Source organism: Esox lucius, chromosome 5 (assembly GCF_011004845.1).
Source record: "Esox lucius isolate fEsoLuc1 chromosome 5, fEsoLuc1.pri, whole genome shotgun sequence".
In the NCBI taxonomy this organism is placed as follows: Eukaryota; Metazoa; Chordata; class Actinopteri; order Esociformes; family Esocidae; genus Esox; species Esox lucius.
Genome location: NC_047573.1, coordinates 3,693,380 through 3,712,372, shown reverse-complemented (window position 1 = coordinate 3,712,372; position 18,993 = coordinate 3,693,380). Strand labels below are relative to the sequence as shown.

The 18,993-nt window shown below is 46.0% G+C and overlaps 1 protein-coding gene across 4 annotated transcripts in view; it reads left to right on the top strand.

Annotated features, from left to right (window-relative positions):
• Positions 1-215: 215 nt before the first annotated feature.
• Positions 216-18,993, top strand: part of micu1 (mitochondrial calcium uptake 1) — a 60,965-nt gene continuing 42,187 nt past the window's right edge. For all 4 annotated transcript variants that reach the window (XM_020046725.3, XM_020046724.3, XM_020046723.3 and 1 more), the window contains exons 1-3: positions 216-351; positions 8,257-8,424; positions 11,086-11,254. In XM_020046725.3, the coding sequence (XP_019902284.2) occupies positions 8,258-8,424; positions 11,086-11,254 (336 nt within the window). In that variant the 5' untranslated portion in view covers positions 216-351; position 8,257. The remainder of the gene's footprint in view (positions 352-8,256; positions 8,425-11,085; positions 11,255-18,993) is intronic.

Here is an 18,993-nt window from a genome sequence, read left to right as displayed (position 1 = left end):
GCATTCATCAGTACAGCTTCAGTAGCCACAATGTCAGATTCCATGACTACAAAGTTTTAACTTAAGTTTAGGCATAAGTGTGGTTAATTTTGATGTTAGGATTACATTAAAAATAATATTTTAATAATACGAAATATAGAAATACGTGGTGTATGATTTTGTAGCTACAGAAGCTATAGTGACAACAGCACTGGGGCGGGCCGTCCCACGCGGAAGGAGTGTTTTGGATGTTCTTCAAGAAGCACGTCAGACTGTAGAAGGGAAACAAATCGGGAGACGTCGTAACTCACTAGCTGCCTGACATTCACACAGAAATAATTGAACAACTGTGGTATTTCTCTTAAAACCAAGGTAAGTAGCAACACAACCGTCTTCAACCAGTGTTCAGGTGATGTTGAGAAACTATGCATTACAGTTTTAAAAGCAGTCAACAATTGTGAGCTAGCTTGCATGTTAGCTAGTCTGCGTGCTAATAGCTAACCGTAGCTTCCGACCGTTTGATATTGCCTCTTTCGCGGTGTCGGAGGATATTGTACTTGTCTAGACCACATGTAATAACGAAATAGTCACAGCTACTTTTGTCGTAGACTTTGGATGATGTGTACCACACGTTTAACAGCGTAATTGCATTTAGCATGGTGCTAGCTACACCGTAGCTGTCATTGACATCAGCTGTAAACAGCACTAAGTCGTACACTTTTCTGTCCTGTTTTTTTTTGGCCCATTTTTGTTTTCAGTGATTGGCTTTACTGTTTCTATCAGCCATGCAAGTTTTGCATTAGCTATGTTCGTGTTTATTTCATTATGGCCGGGTGGCAGTTGCCTATGTGGAAGGAATATGGAATAGAACGTAAAGGGAGTTTTCATTTGTGGCCATGAAATAAAATTGCTCTTTCTTTGGTAAGGTGGAAAACTGGTCACACTTTATAATAAGATAATGTCTGTAAAGTGGTTATAAATAATAATAGTAATAATAATAATTTAAATGTACATTTTTGTTTAGATGTTCATAGGATAATAGGGTTGTGAATGTGGGTCAAGACACATCATGAAAACCAATCTATTTTATTTAGTGGGTAGAGTACTAATTTATCATAATCCAGAACCAATTGTAACTAAGGTTTAACTGTGCAGCTATGAAAATGTTACCTATGTTTTTATAGTGCTTTTCTTTGCAAACTCAAATCACTTTAGGAGAATAACATGCAAAAACAAGTATTTATTGGGCACCCATGTCAGACATGGGCTGTTATGTCATAACTTGACCTGTCAGATTCAGAAGTAGATCAGTTTGGGGATAAAACCCAGGATGGTCATCAGGGGACTCTGTCCTTTGCTCTCTTTACAGCCATGCTTCTGCGCTCTTACAGTGGTCTCTAATTGGTCTCCAATTGTTTAATTAAACTCCCCCCGTAGCAAGCTGTCGGATAACCAACTGGGTTGAACCCGCCCCAGCTGTCTGATAACCACCCGGGTTGAACCCGCCCCAGCTGTCAGATAACCACCCGGGTTGAACCCGCCCCAGCTGTCAGATAACCACCCGGGTTGAACCCGCCCCAGCTGTCAGATAACCACCCGGGTTGAACCCGCCCCAGCTGTCAGAAAACCACCCGGGTTGAACCCGCCCCAGCTGTCAGAAAACCACCCGGGTTGAACCCGCCCCAGCTGTCAGAAAACCACCCGTGTTGAACCCGCCCCAGCTGTCAGAAAACCACCCGGGTTGAACCCGCCCCAGCTGTCAGAAAACCACCCGGGTTGAACCCGCCCCAGCTGTCAGAAAACCACCCGGGTTGAACCCGCCCCAGCTGTCAGATAACCACCCGGGTTGAACCCGCCCCAGCTGTCAGATAACCACCCGGGTTGAACCCGCCCCAGCTGTCAGATAACCACCCGGGTTGAACCCGCCCCAGCTGTCAGATAACCACCCGGGTTGAACCCGCCCCAGCTGTCAGATAACCACCCGGGTTGAACCCGCCCCAGCTGTCAGATAACCACCCGGGTTGAACCCGCCCCAGCTGTCAGATAACCACCCGGGTTGAACCCGCCCCAGCTGTCAGAAAACCACCCGGGTTGAACCCGCCCCAGCTGTCAGAAAACCACCCGGGTTGAACCCGCCCCAGCTGTCAGAAAACCACCCGGGTTGAACCCGCCCCAGCTGTCAGAAAACCACCCGGGTTGAACCCGCCCCAGCTGTCAGAAAACCACCCGGGTTGAACCCGCCCCAGCTGTCAGAAAACCACCCGGGTTGAACCCGCCCCAGCTGTCAGATAACCACCCGGGTTGAACCCGCCCCAGCTGTCAGAAAACCACCCGGGTTGAACCCGCCCCAGCTGTCAGATAACCTTCAACAAACCTGCCCTTTAAGGGTGTTTGTTGAAGATGTTTGTCTTCAACAAACCTGAATTTAGGGGTGTAATGGTTCAGCATTGTGCTCATGGTTGGGTTTCGGTAAAGCAGTAATTTTAAATGCCTCACTGTTCATACCATTGTGATATAAGGGGCAAGCCTTTCAAACATCCACAACTGAAAGTGCAGCCTTCATCCCCGGAAAACAAAAAATGAAGTTACGTGAATATTGCTTTTTGTTATGTACATGTTGTTGTTGTTGTTGTGTTCAACTCCCAGAATTGGGTGTTATGGATTTCATTTCCTTAGTATGTGAAGGCAATGGTCTCCATGGAGAATTGGGTGATCAGGATGAAAGACGAGTTTCCCATTTAGGGCCTCCAACTAACTCTTTATTTACCATAATAACTGAGCCAATGACACGTGTCTGTAGAAGAGGTTTAGTCCAGGACTTTGCCAGCCCTATGGGGTATTTTTGTTGCAAACTGTAACCTGGGCCCATTTGTTTAAAAAGTTTAATCTGGATCAGAATTATCTGGATTTGGAAATCCCATGTTTTGCTATCTAGATTCAGGTAATCCAACTTTTATGCTGGTTTTTCAAAGCAACATTGGTTTGGATCACCCTGATCCAGATACACCATTTTAAATTTTATCGAATCTGGATTACCAGTGCTCTAAATGGGACTTCACATAACAATGTAGGTTACTAGCTAAGTATAGAACCACAGGTAGAATAGCCAGCGTTTATTTGAAGAGACAGAAAACAGCACAATAAAACAATACAAACTTCTTCCATTTTCAACATCATCTGACCCCCAACAAATAAATAAAAACAAACAAATATACATTATTCACAAATACATTGTGGATATTGTGAACACATTAATTCATGGAAAGGCTTAATGTCCCATAGTTAAAATAAGGAACGTTGTTGTTCATTGTGGAGACCAGCTTTTTGAATCCCTGCAGGTCTGGTTCGTGGTTTTTGTGTAATAATTAATTGTTCCTCTGCCAGATGAATCTGTACTTCTGCTCTTTCGGTTTCTTGTTTAAGAAGTGACTTGTGGGCATCATCATCTTTGTTTGGCAAAGAATGCTTCCAGGCTATTTTTTCTGAGCTCCTGTGGCAATAACTACTGGCTCTATCAGTGATGATCCATCTTCTTCCTCAATGACAGGTTCATCTCTGATGATTGTGTCATTTAAATAAATATACAGCGACAAATGACAGGTAAAATTAAATATATTATTTTGTTTGATATTGTCAGCTGTTTAGGGGATTATTTTATGGGGACAATCTTTTATTGGTAGCTTAATGTCATCTTTATGACTAACAGTTAATAATAGATGTAAATATGCTAAAGTATGCAAATGTTGGATTACTTAACCAATTTAAAAGTTTTATTACATTTTGTTCCAGAAATTCACCCTAAATCCTCCCTTCTGCAGGGATCAGGATAATCCAGATTTTTTTGATCAAAAGTATCCCAATCTTACAAAATTATGAACAACTCTTACTGAAGGTTGGATCCAGAGTAAAATCAAGACTGTGATCTAATCCGTGTTCTGCATGTTCTGCTTCGAGGTGTTTAGACCTAGCTGGGTTCGTAGAGGTGTCCAGGCCTTGCTGGGTTTGTAGAGGTGTCCAGGCCTTGCTGGGTTTGTAGAGGTGTCCAGGCCTTGCTGGGTTCGTAGAGGTGTCCAGGCCTTGCTGGGTTCGTAGAGGTGTCCAGGCCTTGCTGGGTTCGTAGAGGTGTCCAGGCCTTGCTGGGTTCGTAGAGGTGTCCAGGCCTAGCTGGGTTCGTAGAGGTGTCCAGGCCTTGCTGGGTTCGTAGAGGTGTCCAGGCCTTGCTGGGTTCGTAGAGGTGTCCAGGCCTTGCTGGGTTCGTAGAGGTGTCCAGGCCTTGCTGGGTTCGTAGAGGTGTCCAGGCCTTGCTGGGTTCCTCGAGGTGTCCAGGCCTTGCTGGGTTCGTAGAGGTGTCCAGGCCTTGCTGGGTTCCTCGAGGTGTCCAGGCCTTGCTGGGTTCCTCGAGGTGTCCAGGCCTTGCTGGGTTCCTCGAGGTGTCCAGGCCTTGCTGGGTCTAGTTACTACCAAGGTGTCAGACTGTTTGTTTCTGTCTCCGTGTTGCAGAGCATTGTGGGGATCATAGAGAGAGAGTGATTTTTCTGGAGTATTGGATTTTAGGAGCTTAGACCTATAAATCTGTGTTGTCTCTGGTGTGGAGGTTATAGTGTATGGGATGGATGGATGGAGAGATGTATTACAGTTAGAGATTTCCTGTCCGGTTCAGAAGTTCTGGCCTTCTGGCAGGATGTTAGAAGGGGTGAACAGACCCCCGTGAAATCAACAAACAGGAAAGCATGGATGGAATCACAAATGCCAGACTTTAAAATGGGATGCATTTTCTTTATTCAAATCGATGAGAACACAATAACATTTTAAGGGAGGCATATTATCATTAGGATAATCTTTTAAGTTTTGAATGTTGCCAGATTCACTTAAATTACTGAATTAAGTTATCTAGCTATTGACAGCGTTGCCATCTGTTGTAAGTAAACGTGATGTCAAATTGATGATGATGGCAATTGTGAATAACTAAAGATTTGCCTGCACTGGCATTGTCATCGTATTTCCAAGCCCCTGTAGTATAATTTATCATTTTAAATTTACCAGTCATTTACTCACCATTTCCACTTGTGAAGGCGTTGCCACCCATAAGGCAGTTTCTCTCTCCCCTTCACCTTTGGCCAAACACGACCCCTGTGTTTGTTAAAACCCTGCTTGTCTTGTGTCAGACGTTACCCGGCCTGCCTGTCCATAGAAATGCGGATTGATTGTTCTGTGCCGATGTGCTTGCCTGTCCTGACTTTCTGTCACCAGTTTTGGAGGAGGGCCTCACAGAGATGCACCGGCCATTTTAAACAGTGTTTTCAGTGGGATGCATGCAGGCACGGTTCTGGGCATAAGCGGCAAGCGGTCGCTTAGGGCCCCTGACCGCTGTGGGGCCCCAACCGGAAAAGAGGGGCCCCAAATAAAGTTTTGCTTAGGGCCCCCAAAAGGCTAGAACCGGTGCTGGGTGCATGGCGCTGCCTACTGTGCTGTAGACCAGCCCTACCCAGGGTTGCCGTCAATGCCACCAACGGGAGGCTGCCTGACAGGAACTCCACACGTTGCCATTCGACAGTTTTTCAGTGTTGTCCCCTAACGCAGATACCTCGCCCCTCTGGCCACTGTTGTCACAGACTACTGATTGTCCAATTACCATATATGCTGAGTCTTGTTTTTGTTGATGTTTTATTTTTTTTGCTGACTCAGTGGGTGTGACAATCCATGCCCGGATCGTTAGTGGAATATTGACAGGCAGCTCTATCCTCGGAGGGTGTGCGTATGTTTGAGTCCCAAACCTGACCACTGAGTGTGTGGAGAGGAATTCCCTGTGGACCCAGGCGTGACATTAGGGGACCTTTCTGTCAATTCTTAATCATCTTTTCCCAACACTGGATTGTTTTTTAATGAAAGTCATGTCCCAAATGTAGTTTTGGAGATTAGCCTTTCTGGGGTACAGTTAGAAATTGGTTCATTGTGAATGTAACAAACAGTGTGTCTGAAGATTTTTGGCTGTACTCCAAATGGACTTTGATACACTAAATAGGGCTCTGTTCTAATGTACTGTACTAACTACTAGGGAATGTGGTGCCATTTTTAGAAGCATCTATTTTCTTATTAATTACAACTATCAATTATAATTTTTTCCATGCACCTTCTCTTTGTAATGACTAAAATACAAGTTATTTGAACACCTCCCCCAAGGAAAGCCTCTATTTTCATGAAGACATAATAGTAATCGCCTGGAGTTTGCTACACATTGTTGGAAAATTTATCGTAAACTGGTTCTATTATCAGATGCCTTGATGAGAGAAGAGGCTTTTGTCTTGATTCACATTCAAACGGTGTTAGGGCCTGATATTAGTTCTGGAGATTTGGTGACCTGAAGATTGGACCAACTTCTGCAGTTATGTAACTGTGATCCGTGGTGGTTTATCACAGCCTCATTTTCTTAAGACTTAAGGTATTTTCAAGCATGTAGCTGTGATTTGATAGCCTTATCTAACTTTTGAAGGGCGAAAACCTTTTGTTTTATTCCATTTGTGTCCCATGACCTTCCCAATGTTGACAAAGGACCATCAGAATTTTGCATGTTTGTCACCTCATATTTACACCCCAGCCCAAAAACAGGAAGTCGTGGATGGCCATTTTATAAATGGTTCAAATGGAACCAATGAACCAAAGTTATGAAATCTCTTATTTATGTTGTAAATTCAAGGCTGATAAACAAAAGCTTGACAGCTTCTTGCTTTTTTCCCTAAGGGTGAGTACTGCCTGAAGACACCCTGTACACAAGAGCTCAAGACAACATTAAACAGAATACCTATTAATCTGTTCATTCCGGATGAGGTTTTCCCCCGGGTGTGGGGAGATGGATGCACACCAGTTGGTGGCAATTAGCAAATACGGGTCTTTCAGACTCAAGGGAGTACTACTGTCCACTTTGACTAGCCCACTTCAGTCCAGACAGAGCAAATTCAGTTAATGACGTGCCATTTGATTGACATTTACCACTCAAATGAATGGCACGTTGAATTGAATTATAATGGAGTGACCCTGAATGAATGGATGTCTGCGGACAACGGAGAACCGGGGTAGAATGTTGTCAAAATGGATGTCTTGGAACTAGCAGCATGTGTGATCCCTGCCCGCGGTTAAGGATTTCACTTTGACTAGGGCTCCAACAACTTCACTGTCAGTAGGGCTGATTGATGAAGATCAATATTTCTGATAATAACAACAGTCGGCAACAAATTTCCTTGTCGATAAGTTGGGCCTACATGAGACCTAGCTAGAGAAAAATCTAACTTAAAGATGGAGGACACATCAATTCTCATCACTGTACCATAGTCTAAAACAAGTGTCTGTTTCTCACAGAGCTACGTATTAGTTTGGCATAGTGCCCGAAGTTGCGTGTGAGTGATATACGTTTGGTCTTGCGATATACATTTGTTCTTGAATGCATTGTTAAGCAGAGCATTAATGTAATGGTTGCGGTCGTGACACTGAAACTGGTGGGCTACCTGTGCGCATTGGAGTTGTTTTACAGTCCAGCTAACTAAGCTTTCCCCTCATTGATGATGGGATGGATCATACCATGTGTGTCATAGAAACGTCAAGAAAAATGTATCCCCAGACAGTTAATTGAATTTTTAAGGATGTTGTCTGTGTACTTTGGGCTATACTTCTATTTCTAGTCAAATTCCGATCAAACGTAATAATAATAATCTACAACTTAGATTATTATTAAAATGTTTATTTATAGCCTTAATTGTTAGGCATTTTACAGTCACTGTGTGGACATAATGCTCTATTTCCAATTTAACTGCATACATTTTGTCTGTATTATATTCTATTTATTTTTTAGGTAAGTGAGATGATTAGGTGGCCTTTATGATATGACTGCAAGATTGGAAATGTGACCATGGGAACCTCAGTAACCAAACTAAGTTAGAGCCCCATTTTTTGGTTCCATCTAACATACCAGACCCTATACAGGGCAATGTCCCATTCACTGCCCTGGGGCCTTTGGATGGATCTTTAGACCAGAGTGCCCCCTACTGACCTTACAACACCTCTTCCAGCAACATCTGGTCTCCCCACCAGGGACCCAGCAGGTCTGACCACGCTTAGCTTCAGAGGACAAGTAGCATGGCAGTTCTTTGATGATAGCAAAGCATTCAGTGGAGAAACAGCGGTAATGTGCAGAAGAATAGCTGGGATTGCATAGATCTGCAGAGATAGAGGACTCCTCTACCTTTTGGGGCACCCCTCATCTCTCTTCCCTCTTTCTCTCTCTAGAATGTACCGCTTGCGGGCTTTGTCGGCGGCAGCGGTCGGGTTGGCTCAGTTGTCACGCCGTTACCATGGTGAGGCTTTAAGGGGCGGGACCAGCAGGAAGAGACTTATGCTGGCAGCTTTGGTGGGTGTGACTGGTGCCTCAGCTAGTGCTGGACTTCTCTGGACCAGGTAAGGTATACACACAAACCACACACTTCGAGTCAACTAAACCCCTTTCTTGTATTTAGTATATATATAGTTATATTTAATCAGATAATATGTAATTTCCTAAATTAAAAAAAAATCCCCCTGAAAGTGTATAGTATGGTGGGTGGATATTAGTAATTGTGTTTTACACAATTGAAACTCTCGAGGAACAACAAAATACAAACAAGTTTGAAAAGGTTAATGGGGATGTCGACACAAACAAGTCATAAACTTCCCATAAAGCATATTTTGAACTTTGATTCATAAAAAAAAGTGATTATGGCCACAACCAAGGCGCCAGGCCTTAAACCTATCTAATCTACGACCCTGTTCAGTTGGCTCCAAGGTGAAGTTGCCTGTATTCTTCCGTTTGTGCAGGACAGGAACTGGGGGTAACTCCGATCAGGAGGTCTGTTAACTCTGACCTAGAACTATGGTTGGCATGACAGTGTAGGGTCCTATCTTGTTTTCCTATTAGTATGATGAGTTGTTTTGTATCTCATAGCATTAGAGATAATATATTTGGGGGCTGACAAGGAGGGGTATAAAGAGCTGAAAGCAATAATGTGTAATCAGAACAATTGTTATGACACTACTCTGTTGGTCTCTGTACTTATACTCTATTTTGTGAAACCGGTTCTTCCTGTGGATCCACGTAATTAAACTTGAAATAATCAACTGTTATACCAGACTCTGAGAGGTTTTTATTTGTATATATCGTGAGCATTTTCCATCTTCCGCAATAGTAATCCTATAATCCTGTAAAAAAACACTATTTTTGCTGTGTCCTAGCTATGGCTACAGAGATTCTCAGTTATCAACTATAATATCTGGAGGTATTATATGATGTCTTCCTATCTCAGTTATCAACTATAATATCTGGCGGTATTATATGATGTCTTCCTATCTCAGTTATCAACTATAATATCTGGGGGTATTATATGATGTCTTCCTATCTCAGTTATCAACTATAATATCTGGCGGTATTATATGATGTCTTCCAATCTCAGTTTATCAACTATAATATCTGGCGGTATTGTCTGATATATTCCTATCTCAGTTATCAACTATAATATCTGGCGGTATTGTCTGATATATTCCTATCTCAGTTATCAACTATAATATCTGGCGGTATTATATGATGTCTTCCTATCTCAGTTTATCAACTATAATATCTGGAGGTATTATCTGATGTCTTCCTATCTCAGTTTATCAACTATAATTTCGGGAGGCATTATCTGAAGGCGTTAGACCCCAATTTTACACAGACAGGGAGGCGACTATTAGCTAGCATTTATCTCCCGGTTGCAAACTGGCTGTCTTCGGTTAAAAATGGCTTTAGTATTTATGGGGCTTAATGAGGAGAGGAGCGCTACTCTGTTAAATATATATTTAGGCTCTCATTTCTGCGTACTGGGCGTTACCATGAAGGCGTACTATGGAGAGGTGTGTTCCCCGTCCGCGCTGGACAATATTGCTGTTCCTCCACGCTGCCGTTCTGTGATTAATTTTTTTGAATGATGATGATGATGATGGTGGTAGTGTTCTAGGGGCCGACTCCCATTTTGGGCTGTCTTGTCAACAAATAGATCATAGGAAGCAATGGAACTGGGCCTCTTTGTGACAGATCTGTGGGTTGTGTCTGTATAATATACCGACCAGACACGGGCGGGGGGGGGGGGGGGGGGTAAAGGTACGGAACAGGGGGGACCCTTTCGGCACTATTTATCACACAGGCGCATGCACACAGACACTCCTAGCTGCTGAACATCTCTGTGTTTGCCACCAGGCTCCCTCAGGGTTCTAGTTTGTAGGTTGTAGTTTGACTCCAGTACTACTTCCTCTAAAGCCCCATCTGCAACGGTGTTATTCTGTGCAAACTGACACACCTCATAGGTAAGTGGTTGGGGGGGGGGTTGCTCAAGGGGACATCCGCACAGTGTCACCTGTCGACCTCGCGGGAGCTGAGCTTAAGTCACGCTTGATTTAAGCGGGATTGAGTGGCTTTGCAAGGCTCTCTTTTGACTGTTTATTGAACAGATGATATGTGTCTCTGGAAGGTCTTGTGACTGATCTGTCGATGCCCTGTAAACAAATGCCATGGCAATGCCATGTAAACGAATGATCTGTCGGTGACATGGCAATGCCCTGTAAACAAATGCCCTGTACACGAATGCCCTGTACACAAATGCCCTGTAAACGAATGCCCTGTAAACAAATGCCCTGTAAACGAATGCCGTGGCAATGCCATGTAAACGAATGATCTGTTGGTGCCATGGCAATGCCCTGTAAACAAATGATCTGTCGATGCCATGGCGATGCCCTGTAAACGAATGCCGTGGCAATGCCATGTAAACGAATGATCTGTCAGTGACATGGCAATGCCCTGTAAACAAATGCCCTGTAAACGAATGCCATGGCAATGCCCTGTAAACGAATGCCATGGCAATGCCATGTAAACGAATGATCTGTCGGTGCCATGACAATGCCCTGTAAACGAATGCCATGGCAATGCCCTGTAAACGAATGATCTGTCGGTGCCATGGCAATGCCCTGTAAACGAATGCCATGGCAATGCCCTGTAAACGAATACCAGGACAGTTGCCCCTTGTTTAATCCACACATCTTTTCTCGCTGCTCCAGAGCGTATGCAGATGCTGGGCCGTCTGTCAAGCATGACGATCGTCCTGAGGCGAAGGAGGAAGAGTCTGAGGCGGAGTCGGAGAGTTCTGTGGAGACCAGCGGCAGAGAGGAGGGCGAAGAGGACGGAGGGAAGAAGAAGAAAACCCGATCAGGTTTCAGAGACCGCAAGGTAATCAATAAACTACGAAACGGAGTCCAATCAGGGATTCACACAGTCACCACGCACGTAGCACGCAGAACCCACGCTCACACGCTTTCACTGACAGAACCACCAATGTATTGGTTTGTTTAAAAATCTTTATCAACTCAGTGATTTTTCTGTTGGGATAGTTTATTAAAGACACAGAACCGGTCCACTCTCACATCTGGAGAAGGGAGCGTGAATGGTTCCAATAACGGGCTTCACTTCTCAACCTAAATGGTGATACATTTGCTGAGTGGAAGGGACAAGTGGATGGAGACAGAGAGAGGGAGAGTTAGGGGGAGAGAGAGAGGGGGGGAGGGTTGGATGGAGGTTCAGAATGAGGGATGGGAGGCAGAGCCGGAGGGGGAGAGGGCAAAAGGGGGAGAGGGCGAAAGGGGGAGAGGGCGAAAGGGGGAGAGGGCGAGAGGGAGGGAACGGGAGAGAGAGGGAACGGGAGAGAGAGGGAACGGGAGGGGGAACGAGAGGGGGGGAACGGGAGGGGGAACGAGAGACGGGGAAAGAGAGAGAGAGGGGGGGAGGAACGAGAGGGAGAGGGGGAATGAGAGAGAGAGGGGGGGGAACGAGAGGGGGGGGGGGACGAGAGGGAGAGGGGGAACGAGAGAGAGAGAGAGAGGGGGAACGAGAGAGAGAGAGAGGGGGAACGAGAGAGAGGGAGAGGGGGAACGAGAGAGAGGGAGAGGGGGAACGAGAGAGGGAGAGGGGGAACGAGAGAGGGAGAGGGGGAACGAGAGAGGGAGAGGGGGAACGAGAGAGGGAGAGGGGGAACGAGAGAGGGAGAGGGGGAACGAGAGAGAGGGAGAGAGGGGGAACGAGAGAGGGAGAGAGGGAGAACGAGAGAGGGAGAGAGGGAGAGGGGGGGAACGAGAGAGGGAGAGGGGGGGAACGAGAGAGGGAGAGGGGGGGAACGAGAGAGGGAGAGGGGGGGAACGAGAGAGAGAGAGGGGGGGAACGAGAGAGAGAGAGGGGGGGAACGAGAGAGAGAGAGGGGGGGAACGAGAGAGAGAGAGGGGGGGAACGAGAGAGAGAGGGGGGGAACGAGAGAGAGAGGGGGGGAACGAGAGAGAGGAGGCTGGAAATCGGAGAAGGGGGAGGAGCAGGGGAGTTACACTGAGAGGCAGAAAGATGTTTGCGCTAGCAGCAGTGTACTGAACTCTCTGTCTTGTGGAGTCTCTAGTACGCACAACAGAGTACTGCAGTCTGTACACCCATCAGCCATAACATTATGACCACCTGCATAATATTGTGTAGGTCCCCCTTTTGCTGCCAAAACAGCCCTGACCCGTCGAGGCGTGGACTCCACTAGACCTCTGAGGTGTGCTGTGGTATCTGGCACCAAGACGTTAGCAGCAGATCCTTTAAGTCCTGGAAGTTGCGAGGTGGGGCCTCCGTGGATCGGGCCTGTTTATCCAGCACCTCCCACAGATGCTCGATTGGATTGAGTTCTGCATAAACAACTTGAATTCGTCATTGTGTTCCTCAAACTATTCCTGAAAAGTCTTTGCTTTGTGGCAGGGCGCATTATCCTGCAGAAAGAGGCCAATGCCATTAGGGAATACCGTTATCATGAAAGGGTGCACATGGTCTGCAACAATGCTCAGGTAGGTGGTACGTGTCAAAGTAACATCCACATGAATGGCAGGACCCAAGGTTTCCCAGCAGAACACTGCCTCCACTGGCTTGCCTTCTTCCCATAGTGCATCCTGTTGCCATTTGTTCTCCAGGTAAGCGACGCGCATGCCCCTGCCATTCACATGATGTAAAAGAAAACGTGATTCGACAGACCAGGCCTCATCCTTCCATTGCTCTGTGGTCCAGTTCTGATGCTAACGTCCCCAATTTAGGCGCTTTCGGCAGTGTACAAGGGTCATCATGGGCATCCTGACTGGGCTGTGGCTACACAGCCCCATACGCAACAAACTGCGATGCACTGTGTGTTCTGACTCCTTTCTATCAGTACCAGCATTAACCTTTTCAGCAATTTGAGCTACATTAGCTTGTGTGTTGGATCGGACGACAAGGGCCAGCCTTCACTCCCCACATGCATCAATGAGCCTTGGTCTCCCATGACCCTGTCGCCAGTCCACCGCTTTTCCTTCTTTGAACCACTTTTGTTAGGTACTGACCACTGCAGACCGGGAACACCCCCCAAGGGCTGCTGTTTTGGAGATGCTCTGACCCAGTCATCTAGAGAGATCCTACCTGTGTGTGTTGGGGGGGGAGGATCCTGTGTGTGTTGGGGGGGGAGGATCCTGCCTGTGTGTGGTGGGGGGGGAGGATCCTGCCTGTGTGTGGTGGGGGGGGAGGATCCTGCCTGTGTGTGGTGGGGGGGGAGGATCCTGCCTGTGTGTGTTGGGGGGGGAGGATCCTGCCTGTGTGTGGTGGGGGGGAGGATCCTGCCTGTGTGTGTTGGGGGGGGAGGATCCTGTGTGTGTTGGGGGGGGAGGATCCTGCCTGTGTGTGGTGGGGGGGGGGGATCCTGCCTGTGTGTGGTGGGGGAGAGGATCCTGCCTGTGTGTGTCGGTGAGTCTCCTCGGACGTGTGTCCTTGACTATCTGTCCCCGGTCTGATTGACTCTTTGCCAGCGCCCCTCCCCTGTGGTAGAGCAGACTGAATGTATCAGTCTTTCTAATGGCCTCTGGTGGCTCCTGAAATGCTGTTAGTTTAAGGTCTTAGAGGAAATAAAAGCTAATTTTGACGCGGTGCCGTTCTGTTGTCTGAAATCACACCCTATTCACTCTGTAGTGCACCGCTTTGGAACGGCGCCTGGAGGGGTTTGATGGAAAGTCGCGTCCTAGGAAGGGACTAGGGCGCCATGTCTGGATAGTTGTTGTACTGTCCCACGTACGGCGGCAGACTGGATTGCTTCCTGCCTCCTTCCAACTGGATTATGAGTTCGGGACCCGCCATGCCACGTGCCACATGCCTAGCTGCTGACCGAACCGGATACCGAGCAAAGCGGGTCAGTACGGAAGCTAAATCTACGTGCTCCGACAGAAACGGCTTGCTTCGCCTGTTTCAGCGAGACATGCTGGCCCTGAGGTCAGAGTGACTTTTATCATGACTGACTGCAGGTCAGCGTGTTTCTCTGCGACGTTACCTTTGATTTTCTTCCGTCCGACACAGGAGTCCACCGTTCTGTTCCTGCCGGCGTCATGGCAACATGAGACAAGAGGCAGCTGGCTTTGTGACGCAAATAATACTGAGGACACAATATTGAAAAAGAGACACTGCTGTAGAGCGAATGAAGCTGTGGGTGTGCAGGGCTCCGCCATGGCGTTTGGTTTTAACATGGTGGGCCTGTTCAGATGTTGAGGTTGAGTGTTAATGGTCTCTAGTGCTGATAATTTACCACAACAATTATGAACACTAATAGAGAGCTGGAAACATACTGCACATTAATGTCTGATTGTGGTCTCCAAACTTACAGGTTGTCAGGGCTACTAATATACAGCTAAACATGTTGCAACCCTTTTGTGTTACTTTCACTTAGGCCCATTCTTGTAGCCTTTCCCTGTATGGCAAAACGTGTCCTATCAATATACCTCCTTTACTAGTATAAAGTCCTATGAAATCTGTTGGAATTTTATTTGGGTGTTTTTACATATATGTAATTGGGTGTTTCCAGCTGCTGGATTGTTTTTCAGGATTCAGATATTACAAATACTAATTGAGAAAATAGGAAATGGCTGTCCATTTAGATTATTCAATCACGTTGGGAGGAAAAGGTCTGAAACAAAATATTTTTTCAATGTAATTGTGAATGTCCCAATCATTGTGCTTCTATAAGGAAGGAAGTTTTGGTCTTTGATAAATGCAGCCTCGTGCGGGCCTTATTTTATACAAATAACAAGTGGGTCCAAACGATGCACCAACTCTCTTTAGCTTTGCGGTGTGGCAGGTACAATTATTTCACGTCCTCCTCTCCTGTATCTTCTGCCAACTCATGTTCCTTCTTGGATTGTGTTCCGGCTGCCCCCCCGCCTGCTCTCCGGGAGCCCCTCTTGTCTCCCTTGACGAGGTCCAGATGAGGTGCAGCTAAGCTGTGGTGACCACTGCCTGCTGCCTCCGAAAGGTTTTTGAACTTTCACCTGAGCCTCAGAGTGCGAGACCACCTGCTTGTGTGGCGTGTGTGCATGTGGCATGGGTGTGTAGCGTGTGTGTAGCGTGTGTGCATGTGGCATGGGTGTGTAGCGTGTGTGTAGCGTGTGTGCGTGTGGCATGGGTGTGTAGCGTGTGTGTGTGTGGCGTGCGCTTGCTCATTTGACCACTACATGGACCAAGCTTCTTTAGTTCTGGCCCACTCATGTTATGCCTCAACAGTGCAAACTAATGTTTGGCAGTCTGGGCTGTGGTACGAGGCTATCCAATGGCAGGCCTATAACAAATGGCAGGCTTACAGCAGGCCTCCAATGTTAGACCCACATCCAATGTTAGACCCACATCCAATGTTAGACCCACATCCAACGGTAGGCCTACATCCAACGGTAGGCCTACATCCAACGGTAGGCCTACATCCAACGGTAGGACTACATCCAACGGAAGGCCTACATCCAACGGAAGGCCTACATCCATTGGAAGGCCTACATCCAATTACAGCCCTACAACAAGCCTACATCCAATGACAGGCCTACATCCAATGACAGGCCTACATCCAATGACAGGCCTACATCCAATGACAGGTCTACATCCAATGACAGGCCTACATCCAATTGCAGGTCTACATCCAGTGACAGGCCTACATCCAGTGACAGGCCTACATCCAGTGACAGGCCTACATCCAGTGACAGGCCTACATAAGTCAAGGGGTGTGGAACACGTCTAACAGCCTGGCTTGGCCTGGGTCCATTCATTGTGCAGATCTGGTGCTCATTGGTCTAATGACACAACCTCCCCTATCTGTTTCCACAGCATGTTGTGTGGATCCCTAATTGGCCAGATATTGTTGCTCTAGCTATCGATCTGCTTGTATATCTTCTGTCAACTTGGATCGTGTGCAATTTCACTGCGCACTACATGACACTGCTGTGTAAATGAACCTAAAAGCCTCCGCCCAAAATGGAACCTGTACTGTAAGGTTCGAACAGGGATTGGCTGTGTGGTGTGACGTAAATGTTTGTAGAAAACAGCCTGCATTGTTTTTTGTGATGTTCTGAGGATAACTGGTTGGGACTGACATGACACGGAGCTCCAGTGTCAGGCAGAGCTCAGCTGACCCCTGACCCTTCTGTCTGTTCAGAGGTTTTACGGGGGACTCAGGATCTTAGTGGAAGCGCCATGTTGTGCAGGACTGGCTGGTGAACAAAATTAAATAAAAATAATTATAAAAATAATTAATTGTCAAATAAAAATAAGATGTTATTTGCCTGTTAACTTTTTTTCTTGTTACCCCAGAGAAATGTACTTTCATATAAATCAATGACCCAAAAAATTATTTGCATAAAAAAATAAAAAAATGCTATATCTGGATTTATTTGACTGTTCACAGATCTCTTTTTTCTGTGTGAAATAGTCACTTCTATATATATATTTTTTTTAAATAGTCACTTCTGAAGTAGTTAGTCCTGTTTTCTTCAAATGCATAACAAGTAATGTTTTTTTAAAGCCACCAAAAACATTCTATTCTATATAATGTTATGTGGAGACTATTTAGGAGTTGTTTTGGGTGGAATCTGACCTCGTCAGTATACGGCTCATGAACAAGGCGGCCATATTAATCCCCGGAATGGACTTTAGACCAAAACTGTCTGGAGGGTGCTTTAACACAAAAAGTACGTGGAAAAGGAGGTACAAATATAATTGGGAATATAAATATATATATTTGTTATTGCGATGACATGGAAAATAACTCCAGGATTACATAAAAGACCCAGCTGCTGTTTTTATCTCACACACGTGGTTGTTTTAACCCAGCAATATAATGAAATTAATCCTGCAGATGGGTCAGTCCCTGAACCCGAGGCGCCGGGGTTAAAAGCACATCTCCCCCCTGTTGAGTGGAATTGCCTCACTCTGTGTGTGGCTGGCAGTTACCCAACCCTGTGTGATTCAAACCACCCAGGTTATTTCCATACCCAGTCTGTGTTTTGCCGTTTTCTCTTGTGCGACAGAGGGAGCAAGGGAGCGAGCGAACGGGCTAACCGAAGGCTTGTCCCCAGACAATAATGCACAGACGTAAGGCGGTGGTAAAAACACCTACAGACTCCAGGAATAAGGTCACTTAGGGCCCCCCAACCGCTAGGGGGCCTCCGACTGCTAGGGGCCCTTGTGCGATCGGGCCCCCAAAAGGCTCGAGCTGGCACTGCTTACACCCACACACACACCTAAATACCACGCTGTTATGGAGGTTAATGCTCTCAGGTTCAAAATGCCAAGTGGGGCACAAATAGAATCCTGTTTATGACACAGATATTTTAGATTCTTTATCTGGGCTCGCGAACAAAATGTGCAGTTCAAAATGGACCCCGACACAGAGTCTCAAAGTCTTTTTTATTCATCAAATGCACAGAATAACACAGCGTCATTCTGAACGATGACGTTCTTATGACATGGCGCACGACAACTACGCAGTAAGAATTATGAAATATATGAAGCAAAAATGTAGATATAAAAAAATATAGATAATGTAAACTAACAGCGACTGACTGGCAGCCATGGAGCGGTATCTCGCCAGCTGCCGGGGCTCTTGAGTTATGTAGGACTGCCATTTGAAGCCTGTGTGCTGTCAGCCTGTGAACACGGCCCACATTCCCGGATATCAGTACTGCATGTTTTCAGTGCCTTCTGCGGCTGTTCAGCCGTGTTGCACTTAAGCAGCTTTTCAGCAAAGATGAAGCGGTAAAATGATCGGCCCACGCCTCGAGTTAACGCATCCACTGTGCCCCCCCCAACGTCATAACCGTCATCGTCACCTTCATCATCAGGCCTATTTCGGGATGCTGGGTTGATCTGCCGTTGTTGCTTGTAGACTCTGCAATTTAGCCGGGCCACTTTATAGCTCTATGACAAGGGGTCTGTAACCACTACTAGGCATTGTTTACTAGGCATTGTTTACTAGGCATTGTTTACTTGGCATTTACTACAGCGGCGCTCGTCTCCATCTCGACCAGGTCATTATTGCAAGTGGGAACTGGTTCTCCATTGGCTAACCTGCTAAAATAAAGGTGAAACCTTTTTTTTTATCTTTTATTAATGAAGACAAATTGGAGCTTAAAGCTCAGAGCAAAGGTTAGCATTTAGCATTTCATTAAGTTCCACATTAGACACTGGGAGGGCAGAGGCTACCTCTCCTGGAGTCCAAACCAGATTTAAAATACAACTCGCACAGAACAACATAAATCAAATATAGGCTGCTACACATCTACACAGGTATTTGTGTACCAGCGTGACCCTCATCCAGTGTGACCCTCATCCAGAGTGACCCTCATCCAGAGCATCCAAATGATAACAGCCAGACAACTATAGTTTAATGTCATTTTTCTCCACCACATATTGTACTACGTGTGACGATATTTTGAAATATGAGCATCCTTGCAGTTTGTTTTAAATATTATTCTTTTTTTTGTATATGTTTATTGTAAGCAACCAAGCAAATAAACCACTACAAATGCAGAGAGGATTGGTGCTTCAGTTTGGAAAACACAAGACAACGATTATGAAGACCTGGAACAAAGACATACAGATTATAAAACACTACCACGCTCTTC